The 18,703-nt window shown below is 43.1% G+C and overlaps 2 protein-coding genes across 2 annotated transcripts in view; one reads left to right on the forward strand and one right to left on the reverse strand.

The window, feature by feature from the left end:
- caskb (calcium/calmodulin-dependent serine protein kinase b) overlaps nt 1-18,703 on the forward strand; it is a 37,588-nt gene that overhangs the window by 1,178 nt on the left and 17,707 nt on the right. The window contains exons 2-10 of the mRNA XM_079459949.1: nt 12,878-12,990; nt 13,537-13,642; nt 13,891-13,968; nt 14,053-14,125; nt 17,022-17,124; nt 17,256-17,431; nt 17,877-17,999; nt 18,158-18,241; nt 18,588-18,687. Of these exons, the coding sequence (XP_079316075.1) occupies nt 12,878-12,990; nt 13,537-13,642; nt 13,891-13,968; nt 14,053-14,125; nt 17,022-17,124; nt 17,256-17,431; nt 17,877-17,999; nt 18,158-18,241; nt 18,588-18,687 (956 nt within the window). The remainder of the gene's footprint in view (nt 1-12,877; nt 12,991-13,536; nt 13,643-13,890; nt 13,969-14,052; nt 14,126-17,021; nt 17,125-17,255; nt 17,432-17,876; nt 18,000-18,157; nt 18,242-18,587; nt 18,688-18,703) is intronic.
- On the reverse strand, nt 14,214-16,641 carry gpr34a (G protein-coupled receptor 34a). Its single transcript, XM_079459973.1, has 2 exons — nt 16,514-16,641; nt 14,214-15,776 (listed from the first exon to the last, which is right to left on the reverse strand). The coding sequence occupies exon 2, from the start codon at nt 15,708-15,710 to the stop codon at nt 14,574-14,576; it is 1,137 nt and encodes a 378-aa protein (XP_079316099.1). The 5' UTR covers nt 15,711-15,776; nt 16,514-16,641; the 3' UTR covers nt 14,214-14,573.

Genomic DNA, 18,703 nt, shown 5'->3' on the forward strand with positions numbered 1-18,703 from the left:
CCACTTGATGCATGTTGCTCCTAACAATGAAAGCGTTGATCCTATAGGTGGCGATCTGTTAAAGGGAATGTAAAGCTTTCTTCTTTGTGAAGGACTGTGTGAACGGTCAGGGTCTCGCTGGTTAGTTGTGCCATTGTTAAGGGTTTACACGGATCATGTGAAATAGAGCGCTCTGAGAAACTGCACCTGTCATACATAGAAAATAATCAAAGAATATTCATATTAATAGGATCATTTAAAACTAGACACTTCATGCTTTCTTTAGTCGTTTCTATGATGAGGATTCGCAGAGTTTTAACTCCAGTTTCTCACCGACTTTCAGACGTCTGGTTCTTTGGACTTTAGTTTTCATTAAAACATAGTCTCTATATCTGTGTATTTTCTGCATTCTGTTAGGAAGTTGACAGTGTGGACACCGTCTCTGGTCCTGTGCTGGTCTGTGTCTGTCCGTCTCTATAGTGAGTTTTGATCTTGTCAATGTGTCTCCTAGTCTCTGATCTGACGTACTGGTTTTCTCTTTAGGGACAAATAACATGCATTTGACTGTGTTGTTTTGTTTGGGTCCCCACAGTGAGTGATATAGTTGTGTTGTCATTTGGTCAGTATTGTCAGACGTTAGGACTGAAACATCAGGACCAGCTGACAGAGAGGATTCATTTCTCGTGGTGTTTCAGGGCTTTATAATGAAATGATTGAGGATCTCTGTGTTTTACATGTTTACAGAATTTAATCACCCTTTTTTCTATCTTAAGATTAGTGGATATTTAGTGGATTTTAGTGCCTAATTCTGCTCTGCATGCATTGTTTGTTGTGTGTCGGTGATATTTTTACTGAGTTCTGCATGCAGCCTCTCTGTTGGATGTTTTAACCCTTTAGTAAAATCTTGATGTGCTTATTAATAGAGGTTTACTTGACCACAATAAAAATAAAGCATGAAGTGTTGCGCATGTAATGACAATATGAGAATTTAAAATAATTTTAATTAGTTATTTCATGTAAGTCGTAATGAGATTTCTGCTTTTTACAAGAATTGGAGGGCTTCATTAAAATTAGGGGTGCACGATAAATTATTGGCCATATCGGTATCGGCCGATCATCTATAATTTGTTTGTTGAATAAAAAATTCAATTCAATTGTATTTATATAGCGCTGTTCACAATGTGCATTGTTCCAAAGCAGCTTTACAGGAGAAAATAGAAACCTTAAAACACAAAAAAGGTAAAACATACTACATGGTGTTTTATATAATATGTTCAATTATTCTAGTAAATAATATCTAATGTCAGCAGTCTCCCGCTGGTTTATTTAGCATATTTTGCAGTTAAGTAAATGCTTTGCTGAAGAGATGTGTCTTTAATCTAGATTTAAATCGGGCGAGTGTGTCTGACCCTGGAATAACGTCAGGAAGGCTATTCTATAAAATATACCATAAAAGTTTGAAGGTTAAATAACCTTTAACTAGTGTAAAGTAGACTTGGTACATGATTTTCAGGGGGAAAGGGAACCTTGTTTTCTGCAGTCTATGTTTCATATTAAAGCAGTTGTCCACTTTTTGCCTTTGGTTTCAGTCTTAGGGAGTGTTATATTAATATCTAGATACTGTATATTGGCCAATATATCGGTTATCGGCTTACAATGGTAAAGAATCATAAGTCACACACACACACACAATTTAACACCTCGAGTGTTTGATATTTTTAACTGAGGTAATTAGAGCTGCAACTAACGATTATTTTAATAATCGATTAATCTGTCGATTATTTGTTCGATTAATCGATGAATCGGATACAAATTTTTAAAAGCATTCATTTTCAACCCTTTATTGAAAAATAGAACTGACATTGCAAAACATATTTCAAAAGCTTTATTATTACTTATTATATTATTATTACAGCTGGCTGTGGTTTACATGATGCATTTCCCATCAAGAAGCCTCTCATGGTTTGCTGTTTTTTTCTGGAATTTTTTCGGGTCTCTCTGATGGTCTTTCCTCTACCTCCGCTCTGCTTTTTTAATTTATTTTTTCTCCGCTATGCTGCGCGGCGCGATCAACTTTTTTTAGTCCTGTGACACACTAGATGCGTGGCGTGAGCGTCTCAGAAGCCTGGCGTGACCGTTTTTAAATCGGCTCCCATGTTAACAGGTTAGAGCTTGCACACTGCCTGCGTGAGACGAGCCGCAAGGAAAACGCGCGCATGCTAGGAATTGAATCGACGCCTATTTTTCACGAGACACGCAAGCGTGTTGGAAGCGTTTCCAGGCAAAATAGAATAGGAAAAGATGTTTATATGTAATTTTGTACACGAATACATATTAATGAATGCCATTTTGATGTTTGAAAGCTAATCATCATTTATTTGAACGTATTTTCAAATTGAATTTCATTAAACCAACATCTACACGTTACGGGGTTTACATGTCCACTGTAGAAAACATCAGGACTTAAATCATGTTTATAATGCATTATTGGAGAAACAACAAGTGAATATTGAAATAAATTATACATTAATATTCCTATTAAGTATGAGATATTATTACTAAAATGTTGCAAATGAATACTCCAATTAACTACTTTTTTCCATAAAATCTTCCTCCAAGAAAATGCTTAGGCTATATCCAATGAAAAGATACATTGCATTGAATGGGAATATTAATTTATGTCCATCTTAAACACATATTGCATAAAGTAAACTCGTGCATCAATTGATTACGTTACATCTTTAATAACATATCTGAGAATCATCTTAATACGAATTGTGGTTCGTATTAAACCCCAAAAAGTATTGGTGACTGAATTATTTTTGTTTTTTATGCTCTTAACAATGTGATTAAAAATGGAAAAAAATATGACACACTACAATAACAACGTAGTCTAGTGTGTCATCTGAGTGACGGTCCAACATCAGGAAATAAAGCTACAAAACATTTGGAAATGTTATTTAAATAAACAGACAGCCTACTTACTCATTTTTCGGATTTTGGAAGGTGTAGGTTATGTGAAAAAAGTTTAAACTTGTCGTGAATACAAGACCCTTGTCTGTCGGCGGCCTCCCTCTATGTCACCTATAGCAGCAGCAGCGCGCCAGCGCCGCGTCAGGCACCGTGCTGGTGTGCAAAGATACAGAAAACACGACGCAGCCGCCACAGAGCTGACACGCAACAGAAACGCCACGCTCACGCCACTCAAACATGTGGCGCGCGTTATAGTCGCGCGATACAACGAATCGATAATGAAATTCGTTGCCAACATTTTTAATAATCGATTTTTATCGATTTTATCGATTCGTTGTTGCAGCCCTAGAGGTAATATTGGCGAACTTGTTTTTAGTAAACATGGATGTTGTGGTGTTAATCTGGTTTTAACTATTAACTTTTAAATAGAGGGTGTGTGTTTCCTGTACAGTAGGGTCCTGTGTTTTCTGTCATCACATTACAGTAACAGCTAGTGGTTCAGTTTGGTCGTGTACACACTGCACCGATGCCATTTTCAGGAGTGAAAGTCGTTTTCACATGTGTGCAGAAACCCTCAGAAGCGGACGGACGGTATTGTAATGAGGATGCGGAGGTGGCTTTAGAATCCATATGCGGAAGTTTATTGTCAACATCCAAAGACACACAACTTGAGATCAGTCCACACAAGCAAACAATCCAGAAAGGGAAATCCGTAAATCAATGGTCAGAGAACTAGGCAGAATCATACACTTGCAGACAAACAGAAAATCAGGAACAACGCTTGGTAAGGCAGGGTTAAACTGGCAATACTTCGCGAGGTAAAAGCACATGGTCACAACTTAAGTAGTCCCAAACAGGAAGTGAATGTAGAAACAGCAGAGGGAGCGTTCAGTCAGTACTCGGGTGATGACTCCCTCTGCTGGCTTGGCATTACAGAACTCCTCCCTCTAGGAGCGACTCCTGGAGCTCGACGAGGACGTCCCCGCGGTCGGGGTGCTGGACGGTCAGGTCTGGCTCGATGGAATTCCTCTGTGAGCGATGGATCCAGAATGTTGTTGGCGGCCACCCATGACCTCTCCTCAGGTCCATAGATTAGATTCAACTTTATTGTCATTACACATATACAAGTACAGTGTAACGAAATGTAGTTTAGGTCGAACCAGAAGTGCAGTTAGCAAGTGCAGGATATACAGTTAGAATAAATACAGAATACAATAGTGAGAATATAATACAGTGGGCATGGACTATGAAAATATTTTGCAGTAGGTGTGTTCTATGAAAATATGACAGTAAATATATACTATGAACAATATATACAGATGACTATATACTATGAACATTAATGTACAGGTGGATATGAACAGATAATCATTTAGACTAAAATAGTACAAGTGACTTGGGTATGCATAAATTATTGACATTGGCTATTAAAGTTGCAGTGCAATAGGTGAGTTAATGCAGTTGTTGAAGTTGATGCAGTTATTAAAGTTACGGTGCAGTATATGAGTTAATGCAGTTAATAGGTTGCAGTCCAGAAGATGACTTAATGCAGTTAATAAGGTTACAGAGCAGTAGATTAGTTAATGCAGTTACTGAAGTTACAGTGCAATTGATGAGTAGATGCAGTTAATAGAGTTACAGTGCAGTTGATTAGTTAATGCAGTTATTGAAGTTATAGTGCAATTGATGAGTAGATGCAGTTAATAGAGTTACCGTGCAGTTGGTTAGTTAATGCAGTTATTGAAGTTATAGTGCAATTGATGAGTAGATGCAGTTAATAGAGTTACAGTGCAGTTGATTAGTTAATGCAGTTATTGAAGTTATAGTGCAATTGATGAGTAGATGCAGTTAATAGAGTTACCGTGCAGTTGGTTAGTTAATGCAGTTATTGAAGTTACAGTGCAGTAGATGACTAGATGCAGTTAATAGAATTACAGTGCAGTAGATAGGTTAATGCAGTTACGGAACTGGTCCATTAGTGCAAATGAGCATTCAGTTAAATATTCCTGGTGTGCAAGTGAGCAGTATAGAGTGCAAATGATGCTGTGTGTGTGTAAACAGTCCGGTAGAGCAGATAACATGAAGTACTGGTGTGTACAGTTCAGTCATGCATGCAGCCCTGTAGTGCAATGTAAACAATGTTGTAGCAGCATTGGAGTTAAGTGTATGAGAGGTAGTAGAATCAGTGGGGCGCAGAGTTCAATAATTAAACAGCTCTGGGAAAAAAGCTGTTTCTTAGTCTGCTGGTTCTTGTCCGGAGGCACCGGAAGCGCCTACCAGAAGGCAGGAGAGTAAACAGTCTATGAGCGGGGTGAGAGGAGTCCTTGAGAATGCTGCGAGCTCGACGCAGACAGCGTTTCTTCTGGATGTCCTCAATGGGAGAAAGTGTAGTCCCTTTGATACGCTGGGCTGTTTTCACCACCCGCTGCAGTGCCTTGCGCTCAGCAACAGAACAGTTCCCGTACCAGACTGTGACACAGTTGGTCAGGATGCTCTCTATCGTGCAGCGATAGAAGTTCACCAGGATAGTTGAAGACAGTTGGTTCTTCTTCAGTGTCCTCAGAAAGAAGAGACGCTGGTGAGCCTTCTTGACCAGGCATGAGGTGTTGGTGATCCAGGACAGGTCCTCCGAAATGTGAGTCCCCAGGAACTTAAAACTGGAAACACGTTCAACAGCCATTCCATTAATGTGGATGGGGTCGTGTGTGTCTCCTTTCGCCTTCCTGAAGTCCACGATGATCTCCTTTGTCTTGGAGGTGTTAAGGAGCAGGTTGTTGTCTGAGCACCATATGGCCAGGTGCCGGACCTCCTCCCTGTATGCAGTCTCATCGTTGTTGCTGATGAGACCAATCACTGTTGTATCGTCTGCAAACTTGATGAAGGAATTAGATCCGTTCACAGGCCTGCAGTCGAGTGTGAAAAGGGAGTAGAGAAAGGGGCTCAGTACGCAGCCCTGTGGTACACCAGTGTTGAGGCTGGTGGTGGTGGAGCAGATGGGGCCTAACCTAACAAGCTGAGGCCTGTTCGTCAGGAAGTCCATAATCCAATTGCAGGTAGGGTTGTTGGTGCCTAGGTTTCCAAGTTTGACGATTAGCTTGGAAGGGATGACAGTATTGAAAGCAGAGCTGAAGTCTACAAACAGCATACGTGCATAAGTGTCCTTATTGTCCAGATGTGTGAGCACGGAGTGCAGCGCCATGGACACTGCATCATCTGTGCTCCTATTGTTTAGATAGGCAAATTGGTAAGTCCAGTGTGGGTGGTAGAGAGTCCTTTAGGTGTGCCAGGACCAGCCGCTCAAAGCACTTCATGACAATTGGTGTGAGTGCTACCGGGCGGTAGTCGTTCAGGCACGTCAGGTTTGAATTTTTTGGGATGGGCACAATGGAGGTGGATTTAAAACATGCTGGAACCACTGCTTGGGCGAGGGACAGGTTGAAGATGTCCGTGAAGACCCCAGCGAGCTGCTCTGAACATGCCCGAAGTACGCGACCAGGGATGCCATCTGGGCCAGCAGCCTTGCGCGCGTTGATCCGACTTAGTGCATTGTGAACATCAGTGGAGTTAAGTGTGATGATTGGGTGGTCAGCAGAGGGTGTGAGCTTGGTAGCTGTTTCCTTGTTGTCTCTCTCAAAGCGAGCATAAAAGTCATTAAGCTCGTTCAGGAAGACGGCATCTGTGGCTATGGGGGTGGAGTGGTTGGGTTTGTAATCACTGATGGCCTGGATGCCCTGCCACATGCGTCGAGGGTCAGAATTGGAAAAATGCTCCTCCAGCTTCAACTTGTAGCAGTGCTTGGCCTTTTTGATGCCCCTCTTCAGATTTGCCCTAGAAGTACTATCGGCCTGTGCATCTTCCGATCGGAAGGCAGTGTTACGTGCTTTCAACAGGAGGCGCACTTCCTTGTTCATCCATGGCTTCTGATTAGGGTACGTGGTGATCTGCTTCTGGGTTGTGACACTATCAATGGTGGAATTTATGTAGTCCAATACAGAAGAGGTGTAGCTGTTGATGTCCGTGTGAGAGCCACTGGTGGCCTGAGAAGCAAACAGACTCCAGTCTGTGTGTAGAAACCTTTCCTGGAGTGTAAAGTCTGCCCCTGCAGGCCACACCTTGATGGTCTTTACTGATTGCTTCACACGATTGATGAGATTAATGTATTTGGGGGTGAGGAACAAAGAAAGGTGATCATATTGACCCAGGTGGGGGAGGGGTGTTGCGGCGTAAGCTTTAGCCATGTTTGTGTAGACATGGTCCAAAGTTTTGTTTCCTCTTGTGTGGCAGGAAACATGCTGATGAAATTTAGGGAGCACTGTCTTTAAGTTTGAGTGATTAAAATCTCCCGCAACAATAAATGCAGCCTCCGGTTGAGCAGTCTGTTGTTTACTGATGGCTGCATGAAGTTCTTTCATAGCAAGCTTGGCATCAGCATCCGGTGGAATATAAGCTGCCGTTATAATGGTGGAAGTGAATTCCCGTGGCAGATAAAACGGTCTACATTTAACCATGAGAAACTCAAGGTTAGCCGAGCAGTGTCTCCCGACAATAACAGAGTTCGTGCACCAAGTTTTGTTGATGTAAATGCACAATCCACCTCCTCTTGTCTTACCGGATTCCTCTGCCGTTCTATCCGCCCGGTTTGTGTTGTAGCCCGCTAACTCAATAGCGTTGTCCGGTATACCGCTCTTTAGCCATGTTTCCGTGAAGATTATGACATTGCAGTTCAAAAGTCTTTTGCTGTTGATGATGCGGCGTCTAATCTCGTCCATTTTGTTCACTAATGATCGAACATTAGCAAGGAAAATGCTGGGTAAAGAGAGCCGATGTGGTGTTAGCTTTAGCCTAGCTCTTAGCCCTCTGTGCTTCCCCCGCCTTTGTTTACGATCTCGACGCCGCCGACGAGCACTTCCGCTCGGCCGTGTGAGGTGCGTAGCATCGGATGTTCTGACGATCTCAGGGACGAGTTGAATGTTGCTGATGCAACTTCCGGACATGCGTAAACTGATATCCAAAAGCTCCTGCCCGGTGTACGATGTAAATGCACAACTGTTCTGGACGAACAGACCCGAGATGAGCAAGAAATACACTATATAAAAGCTAAAACTGGAGAGACGCTGAGCCTCGCGATGTTCACGCGCCGCCATCTTCACCCATCCCACCCCTCCAAGCCCTCCCACCCCTCCCAGTCCACCAGATATTGGAGCTGACCCCCTCTACGTCGAGAGTCCAGTAACTCCTCTACCTGGTAGGCGGCCGTACCCCCTACATCCAGGGGTGGCGGTGGTTCTGGGGTCATTTGACCGGGGCCAGCCTCCGGGTGGACCGGTTTGAGAAGGGACACATGGAAAGAGGGAGAGAAACGGTAGTTAGTAGGTAGCTCCAGCTGGTACGTTACCTCATTAATTCGCCGGACAATTTTGAAAGGGCCTACGTACCTTGGGCTGAGCTTCCTGCTGGGCAGCCGCAGCTTGATGCCCCCCCATTGAAGACGCACATGAGCACTGTCCCACACTCTCACTACGTTTAATCCAGTCATCAACTGCTGGAACCGAGGACGGTTCACCCGACCACGGGAACATAGGGGGCTGATACCCCAAGACACACTGGAACGGGGTGAGGCCTGTAGATGCATGAGTAAGTGAGTTCTGGGCATTTTCGGCCCAGGGAAGAAACTCCGACCATCTATGTTGTTCCCTACTACAAAAGGTTCGTAGATAACGGCCAATCTCCTGGTTGAGTCTCTCCACCTGGCCGTTACTCTGAGGATGGTATCCAGACGTGAGGCTAACGTTAATGTCCAAGTGTTTGCAGAACGTTCTCCAAACTTGTGAGGTGAATTGTGTTCCTCTGTCGCTGACAATGTCCTCAGGTAGACCATAGATACGGAATACATGGTTGAAGAGAGCTAAAGCTGTTTCCATGGCTGTAGGTAATTTCTTTAATGGAATTAACCGGCATGATTTTGAGAATCTGTAGATGATGACCAGAATGGTTGTGAACCCGACGGATGATGGCAGGTCAGTGATGAAGTCGATAGAGAGATGACACCATAGTCGTTGTGGGATGGGTAATGGTTGAAGTAGACCTGAGGGTAATTCCTTGGGGGTCTTTGACTGAGCCCAGACCTGACAGGATTTGATGAAAAGAGTTGCATCCTTGGTCATTGAAGGCCACCAGAATGAGTTCTTTAACAGATGTAGGGTGCGTGATATACCTGGATGTCCCGAGCTGATGGAAGTATGAACCCATTGGAGTACTTGATGATGCATGTCCTGGGGTACATATTGTTTGTTTGGTGGGCATTGTGGTGGTGGCGGATCTTGTTCTTGTCTGCGTTGAATATCTTCCATGATATCCCATGAGACTGGAGCCAGAATAACAGTGGGTGGTAGAATGGTTTCGGGTTTGAAATTCACTAAAGGAGGGTCATGTTTACGGGAGAGTGCATCTGCTTTACTGTTCTTGCTGCCTGGTCGATAAGTAACGGTGAAATCAAAACGATTGAAGAAGAGGGCCCATCGAGCTTGGCGAGGATTAAGTCTTTTTGCTCCTTTTATATACTCGAGATTCTTGTGGTCGGTGATGACTTGGAACGGATAGCGAGCGCCCTCCAGCCAATGTCTCCACTCCTCAATGGCTGCTTTCATGAATAATAATTCCTTGTTACCAACATCATAGTTCCTCTCTGCACTCGTGAGTTTTCTGGAGTAGAATGCACATGGATGAAGTTTGCCTGGTTGTCCCTGACGTTGGGAGAGAACGGCTTCTATTCCGCAGTCTGATGCATCCACCTCCAAGACAAATGGCAGATCAGGATTAGGATGTTTCAGGATAGGAGCTGAGGTGAACTTTGATTTGAGGGTGGCATAAGCATGACTTGCTTCTTCATTCCAGCCGAGTTTTTTGGGTTTGTCTTTCAAGAGTGAGGTGAGTGGAGATGCAATAGTACTGTAATCTCTGATGAAACGGCGGTAGAAGTTGGCAAAGCCTAGAAATCTCTGAAGTTCCTTAATGTTAGTGGGTTGAGGCCAATCCGTGACTGCTTGAACCTTGGTTGAGTCCATCCTTACTCCTTGGTGACTAACCTGATAGCCGAGGAAAGATGTTTGATGGACATGGAACTCACATTTCTCAGTTTTGACATAGAGTTGATTCTCCAGTAGACGGGATAAAACTGCATGCACATGAGTAATATGTTCTGTCTCGGTCTTGGAATAAACCAAAATATCGTCAATGTAGGCAATCACAAACTTGTTTATGAAGTCTTTGAAAATTTCATTGATAAAGGACTGAAAGACAGCTGGGGAGTTGGCTAACCCATAGGGCATTACCTGGTACTCGAAGTGCCCTCTAGTGGTGAGAAATGCGGTCTTCCATTCATCACCCTCTTTGATCCTGATCAGATTATATGCGCTTCGTAGATCTAGTTTGGTGTAAATGGTGGCCTCTCGTAGTTGTTCCAGAGCCGGAGGTACCAATGGCAAGGGATAGCGGGATTTTACGGTGACATTGTTAAATCCACGGTAATCTATGCAAGGTTTTAAGCCACCATCTTTTTTACTCACGAAAAAGAATCCGGCGGCTGCAGCAGATGTGGATGGACGAATGAACCCAGAGTCTAAAGACTCCTCGATGTACTCCTCCATAGCCTGATCCTCAACCCTGGACAATGGGTAAACTCTGCTTTTGGGCGGCATGGCATTGGGAAGCAAGTCAACGGCGCAATCCCATGGACGATGTGGAGGAAGTTGTGTGGCCTTAGTCTTGCTGAAAACTTCAGATAAATCCTGATATTGACTGGGGATGGATACTTTTACCTAGGTTTCGGGACTCTCAATGCTTGTGGTGAGACATGGTTGTGGCTGAATTGAAAGACAGTTCATTAAACAGAATGGAGACCAGTGAGTTAATTCTCCTTGGAACCAGGAAATGGAGGGATCGTGGATGGCGAGCCAAGGAAATCCAAAAATTACTTCGTATTTGGGTGAATCAACGACATACAAGGTGATGTTTTCTTGATGGAACAAACCGGTTTGAAGTTTTAAGGTTTTTGTCTGACATTGGATACCTTGATTGATGAGAGTATCGTCGATTGCCTTGATCTGAATGGGTGGAATGCATGGTTGGGTAGGAATATTATACTTCTGAATTATGTCCTTATTGATGATATTCAGAGCTGCTCCAGAGTCAATCAGCGCTTTGAGATCAAGCGACAAAGTATTAGTTCTTATAGTGTTGGCTTCATTCTCCTGACCGATGCTGGTTTGACTCTTTATGCACTTACACTTGTATTTATGCTTTTTATAATAACCGGTCCGACGTGAATCCACTCCAAGTGGGTGGCGAGTTGAACTGACGAAAGTTCTGACATGAGAGTTGCGTGTACTGGGCTTTCACACACTGTCTGGCCTCCGCTGCGTCTGCATATACGCTTTTGATCCGCTCGTTTCATGATTTAATCTGACACTGCTGCTGTTTTTGCAACAGTTATGACTCGAAACGTCTCCAAGTGAGAGGAGAGATGAACTGACAATTAGTGATGGGCGCTTTCCAAACAGGCTTCATGAAGCTTTGAAACCGAATCAAATCTATTGTATGGAATCAGTGCTTCATTCGAAGCGCGTATCAAGCTCGCCAAGTCACGTGATTTTTAGCAAATGAGGCTTCGCTACGGAACTACTGTTTCGAAACTTTCAAAACTCGTAAACATTTCGCCACTCCGGGGTGTTGATCTTAAAGTAAACTCATAAACCATACTATTCAACTACAAATCAAGAAATAAAAAATAACCATGTTTGTAGTGCTCTATAGACAGTGATCATCTCAGGATAAGTATCATTTAATGTGAAATCTAGCCAAATTTGACTAAACAAACAAGAGTCGTATGTTGTATTATGATGCTGGAGGCGGTTGCACTTGCTCGGGTCTGTCGATCAGGCGGGGGGGGGGGGGGTGGCATGGTTAATTCGGTTTATACATATTGATCTATGAATGTGCATAACATTTCAACAGTACTGAATGTGTTAGTATTAGTGGTGTAATGGTACATCGGTATTAAAGATTTGATCAACTTTTACTCTCTTCTTGACTACATTTGCTCCACTTCATCTGTAATGACTGATGCTATTACACATGTCATTTTGCATGAAACCTAACAGTTTATTTCTGCTACAGAAGAATCAATATTGACATAAACAGAGCATTAAAGCTACTATATCTTGTTTATTTTGCTCTTACTTACTGAAACTTGTCTACATGGATTCTTTATGTGCATGCGAGCGCATTATCAGGTCGTTGACATCGCTGGTGGTTTATATGTGAAATGAGGACATGACTGCAGCCGATGATGAGACCAAAACCAGGCTTTGACTTTTTCATTATTTCATTTTTCATTATTTCATTTATTCGTTTTACTGACGAGACCTTTTTGAAAGATTTTGGCACTTAAGCTTCACTGACACTTGGACGTAGGTTATGGTGTCCAGTGTTGAGGTTTTTCACTATTATTGTGATTTCAGAAAATAAATGAGATTTCCCTCCTCACAAATCAACTCTTTCTTGTTTTTCTTTTCTCTTTTCACTGACATGTCTCTTAGTGTTGCTGCTTTGAGCCTACATTCAGTATGAGTAAAACACTCAAGTCCTGATTAATCAGATACTCAAGTTGTTTTGGAATTGGGGACTTGTAACTTGTAATGGAGTCATTTGCACCTCTGCAGTTTGGTTCATATCACTTTTTTAGATTCACGGTTTGGTTCATGACAATAACTTATTAACTATACAAAATACTAGGGATGCACGATAAATTATCAGCCGATAAATGGCCATTTTATATTTTTTATATTTAAATAATGCAGAGTTCAGTACACCATGAGAGTATTGTTGTGTTGTTTGCTGTGTGTGATCTGTATGTTCTTTGTTTCAGGGGGCCGTTCAGTGTGGTGCGGAGATGCATCAACAGAGATACAGGGCAACAGTTTGCTGTCAAGATTGTAGATGTGGCCAGTTTCACCTCCAGCCCCGGACTGAGTACAGAAGGTAAACACACACACACACACACACACACAAAGTGTTGGTTTTAAACAGAGTCGACTCGACACTTATCTCTTATCTCACTGAGTTTAATTTCTATATTCAGCTGTTACACTTCTTGTTTTATGATCATGGCTCAGGAAGCTGCATGTGTGTGTGTGTGTGTGTGTGTGGTGACCCTGCAGTGTGGCAGAGCTCCAGGCTTTGGCTGTATCCGTGTGCCATCTGTAAGCGACCATGTGTGTACATAACATTAGATGAGAAAGTTCAGAATTGTGTGAGTGCTGTAAATAATATGACACATTCATTGAAAGACGTGTGTGTGTTTTACAGACAGAGGTTGAAAGGGTGTTTGTATTTATGGGATTTTCTGCATCAAACAGTTCTTCTGTGTTTATGTGCTTCATCTTTAGATCTTCTGGCTTTGAGCGTCAATATTAAACATGTATATAAACTCATATTGATTTGAGTGTGATACTTCTGTCTTACACACACAAACACACAATGTTTGTAAATGTCAGTTAATTAACAGATTGTGTTGTTTCTCATCAGATCTGAAGCGGGAGGCCAGTATCTGTCACATGCTCAAACATCCTCATATAGTGGAGCTATTGGAGACATACAGCTCTGATGGGATGCTCTACATGGTCTTTGAGTTGTAAGTGTGTGTGTGTGTGTGTGTGTAAAGTCTGTTTTGGATCATCGATGTATAAATTAAAGATCATTCAGTTCCGTATGAATGAAAGATGTCTTTATTTACTTTACTTATAAGCTGCTTACTTTATTTTCTTATGTTATGTGGAACTTAATAGATCCACTGTGTTATAAACTGTGCTAGTTTATACATTAATACCATTGAACTCAAATGATGAAACACTAAATGTATATATCTGTGTGTGTGTGTAGTATGGATGGTGCAGATCTGTGTTTTGAGATAGTAAAGAGAGCCGACGCCGGGTTTGTCTACAGTGAAGCTGTTTCCAGGTGAGAAACACACAGAATCATCCACTGCTTTCTGTCTCACCTCCGTCTCTCTGATTGGTCTCACATTTGCTTTATGTTTCTCAGTCACTACATGCGACAGATACTTGAAGCTCTTCGCTATTGCCATGATAACAATGTCATACACCGAGACGTCAAGGTAAGATACTTCTGTTAAAGCTCAAGGATTCACAATATAACACAACCGGCGCTTCCTTCATGCTTTAAATGAGTGCTTAAGAAAAAATCAATAAATACACCATTTTTTATTTCAACTTTTCTTTAAAAACATATTCATAAAGTGTCATCCTTCTATTACAACATATTGACCAGTGAGCATCCAGGAGCAAGTGTATAGGACATAATAATGCAAAAGTGGTGTGAAATATGTGTAGAACAATGTGTAACCACAATCACAATGAAGTGATAGAAGATTTCCTCAGTTTATTTTATGACACTGTTCCACCGCTAGGGGGCAGCGTCTGTTCTTCATATTTAGTCTTTGTTCCCTTGTAGGACTGTGCTCACTACTTTACTTCTGTTGCAAAACTTTCAGGTTTGATGAGGTTTGTCAAGGGTTTTGCTAGGTGTCATGGTTGTTTGGTCAGTTATTTGTGGACAGGATGGTCCTGCAGCAGGCTGGGCTGACACCGGAGTGTTGTGGTGACACCCAGGCTGTTTCGGGGTGTGACCAGAACCGCGGCAGTAGACGTCACAGACGCCCTCCGGAACTCGGTTGTAGAGCTGTTGGTCACCGCAGTGTCACGATGCAGGCTGAAGAATCGCGAGAGCGCCCCGGCGGTGGCCTTGCGCACCGAGCCACACAGCATGAAGTACATCACCGGGTCCAGGCAGCTGTTGAGGGCGGCAAACAGTAGGGTGGCCTCGTTGGAGCGGTCGGCGAAGCGGCGAATCTCACATGTGACGTCGCTGAGCTGCGACTTGACGTAGAAGCCCCTGAAAGCGTGATACGGCACAAAGCAGACAGTGAACAGAAGCGGCACCACGAAGGACTTCTTGGCCGTGCGGCTGTAGCGTGCGGCGTTGGGGAGATCAGGTTTGTCCCGAGAAGCTTGCAGCAGGTGCCAGGCGAGGCGCACGTACGACACCAGCAGAACCACGAACACCAGCCAAAACACGGCCACCATGAAAATGTTGAAGTAGGCTTTGCCTTGAACCTGCTTCCTCTGCTTGTACTGGAAACACTTCTCTGGCTCCTCGTTGCCCTCCATCAGGGCGATCATGGGCACCACCATCATCAGAGAGCACGTCCACAGCAGGCCGCACGCCAGCACGCTCCAGCCGGTGCTTCCTCTCAGCCAGCGCAGGCCGCAGCCCTGCCGAGATCCCCGCACGCCGGTGATCTTCAGATAGCGGTCCAGACTTATCAGACCCAGCAGGGTGATGCTGACGTACATGTTCATGTAGAACAGATTGCCCACCGCCAGACACGCGCGCGGCCCCAGCATCCAGCGGTTGCCCCGAGCGTGATACAGCACTCTGAAGGGAAGGCACCCGATCAGCACCAGATCTGCCATGGCCACGTTGATGAGGAAGACGCGGATGGAGTTCCTGCGTGAGTGCAGAAAGATGAAGACCCACAGAGAGAGCAGATTTCCCACCAGACCGAATACAAAGATGAGGGAGTAGAGGACGGCTAGAGGAACACGCAGGTTCTCCTCCTCCAGAGGACACGAGTGATTGGAGCTGACGCTGTGATTGGTCCACGGCTCCACGGCGCTCATTGTGTTTCACTCGCAGCTGGGCTTTTTTTCAACTGGTTCGAGAACTGGAGTCTTGAATCTTCAGCTCTGAGAACAAAGACAGAAAGTTTCATTTCAAATATCTGTAATAAACTACAAGAGAGCCCAAAGGGATGGAAATAAGAGAAAAGGTTTGGCTCTTTAGTTCGCTTCCTCTTTCCAGATTCAACAGTTACAACACTCATGCATTCTCAACTCCACGAACTCACCGTTATCATCAATCATTTCATTTAAATCCTTTATAGAAAGTTGGAAAGCAGTTTTTATTGAACGTACGTGTGTTGAACAGGAAATTAATCTAAAACTAAGAGAGATCGAGTAATGAATTTAGTTTTAGATTTCAGACAGATGCTGTTTATGAATTTGAAAAACAAAGGTGCAAACAATAACCTGAAAATCCAAAATGTCGTCATTTAAATCAGCATAACATGCTGTATATTATATAATGTTCATGTTTTTGTTATTTTTGGTTTCATTATTTCTAAACTTATTGATGTCTTTGTAATAATATGTATTGACTGTTAAGCTGCTTCGCAGTAATGCTTAATTGTGAAAAGCAATATAGATTTGAATTGAACATAACACCATTTTAAAAATAAAGGAAATTTAAGAAAAATCTGAAAACTTCAGTTATTAATTCAAATAAAAACAAAGGTTTTTTTACTTTTTGTAAATTGTTAATAAAAGATACTTTTGCATGCATTTTGAAGGAGGATGTAAATGTTTTTTGCAGTTTTTTTTTTAAACTGTCTCAACACACGCACGCACACAAGCGAGTTACTCACAGCTTTTTGTGTTGAATCTGTCATCTGTAAACTGATCCTCTATATTTCCATTAGAAAAAATGTGATCTCTCTTTCTTCCTTTTGTTGAGCTGCACAGACACGACTGATAGTCCTCAAGTCACTCTCTCTCTCTCTCTCTCTCTCTCTCTCTCTCTCTCTCTCTCTCTCTCTCTCTCTATGTGTTTCGTCTCTTTCCATTTGTATGTTCTCGATAAGAAAAGAGAAGTGTAGTTGAGGTTAACCACTATAGTGTGAAAGAAAAGGTTTGATTGCTCACAGCTCAGCAAAGCGTGTGTGTCGCTGCAATAAAAACACGCATTACATGCCACAATCCACACATTCGTGAACACAAACACACAGTGCTATTTTGGTTTTAAAGATGGCCTCCATCTGAACCGCTTTATTAACATTGTTCCTCTAAAGTTTTCTTCTGCATTGATTTAGGATACAGTTCCTCTCTCTCTGTATTATTATGTCTGATCTTGTGTGTGTGCCCGTGTCTCTTCAGCCTCACTGTGTGCTGCTGGCATCTAAAGAGAACTCTGCTCCTGTCAAACTGGGTGGTTTTGGAGTGGCCATACAGCTGGGAGAGTCTGGACTGGTGGCTGGAGGTAAAGTGAGAGAGAAAATCTCATCCATTACCCACCCCTCTCTCATCTCTGTGTATCTGTCTCTCTCTCTCTATCGTCGCTGACTCTCTCTAATCTGTGTGTGTGTGTGTGTGTCTCTCATCTCTCTGTAGGTCGTGTAGGAACCCCTCACTTCATGGCTCCAGAGGTGGTGAAGCGGGAGCCGTACGGGAAGCCAGTTGATGTTTGGGGATGTGGGGTTATTCTCTTCATCCTGATAAGTGGCTGTTTGCCTTTTTATGGCACTAAGGAGCGTTTGTTTGAAGCCATCGTGAAAGGGAAATACAAGGTAGTGTTCGATTATGAAGAAGACCTTTAGATCCCTAACATGCATCCCTGTAGAGGCCTTTCAGACAGTGATTCTGCAAAATTACAGTCACATTACCCAACTGATTCTCCTGTAGATACACGAATGTGCAGTCTTTTTTACCAGTAAGACGTCTTTTTACCATTCACACGTCTGAACCAAACTAAAGCTGAACTGCCATTAAACTGTTTCTGATTGGCCCAAAACAAACCTTTTCCTCACCATGCTTTTACATCATATTCAGTTTCAACTTCTCTTACCAGAAAATGACCAGAAGTGATTTCCTGATGGGGTTGTGTTCACACGTGACATAAAAACACCCTTTACCATTATAAGACATCATAAAAATGTGTGTATGTGTAAGAAACACATTGGAGAGATTTGTACGCAGTAGTTCATGTTGTTTGGTGTTGTGGTTGTTTGTCAGATGAACCCACGGCAGTGGGGTCACGTATCTGAGAGCGCTAAAGATCTTGTGCGTCGTATGTTGATGCTGGACCCCGCCGAGAGGATCACAGTCTATGAAGCACTCAACCACCCCTGGCTCAAGGTCACGCACACACTGTGAAAATGTCTGTCTTGAAAGGGAATGTTTTGTCTGGATCAGTGAAATGAGAGATTGTGTCACTCACAGCAGATATTATTTCCTGTTTCTGAAATGCAAAAGCCTTTCATGTGTTTGGTGTTTCTGTGATTTGTGTCGTACAGGAGAGAGATCGTTACTCTTATAAGATTCACCTGCCAGAGACGGTAGAACAGCTGAGGAAGTTTAATGCGCGGAGGAAGCTGAAGGTAAATTTACTGTCATAACACACAACATACTAGAGCACACACACACACAAACACCCAGTTTACACATCAGCTCTTTGTGCTTGTGTTGATGAGTCCTTTGCTCTTATTCAGTCATCACACAGAAAGTTGTGATGAAGGTTTCAGGCATTGTGATTGACACATCGGTTTGCCACATGAAAGATGTTTTTTTAGTCAGACTGAGAGCAGACGGGTGATGATTCGTGTCTTTAGCGTGTGCAAAGGTCTTCGACTTGTATTAGGGGCAATGTTCCTCTGCTGCTTAACCGCTTATGTCAGTATTTCATCGCGTAAACTAAATGAAGCTGTTGACGTGTGTGATTGACAGGGGGCCGTGCTCGCTGCCGTCTCAAGCCACAAGTTCAACTCCTTCTATGGTGACCCCCCCGAAGACCTCCATGACTTCTCTGAGGACCCCACCTCTTCAGGTACACGACATCATTT

Source organism: Barbatula barbatula, assembly GCF_947034865.1.
Source record: "Barbatula barbatula genome assembly, chromosome: 7".
In the NCBI taxonomy this organism is placed as follows: Eukaryota; Metazoa; Chordata; class Actinopteri; order Cypriniformes; family Nemacheilidae; genus Barbatula; species Barbatula barbatula.

What these genes read in the sequence shown, in the direction of transcription:
- gpr34a (XM_079459973.1), bottom strand. Translation starts at nt 15,710, where the DNA reads ATGAGCGCCGTGGAGCCGTGGACCAATCACAGCGTCAGCTCCAATCAC.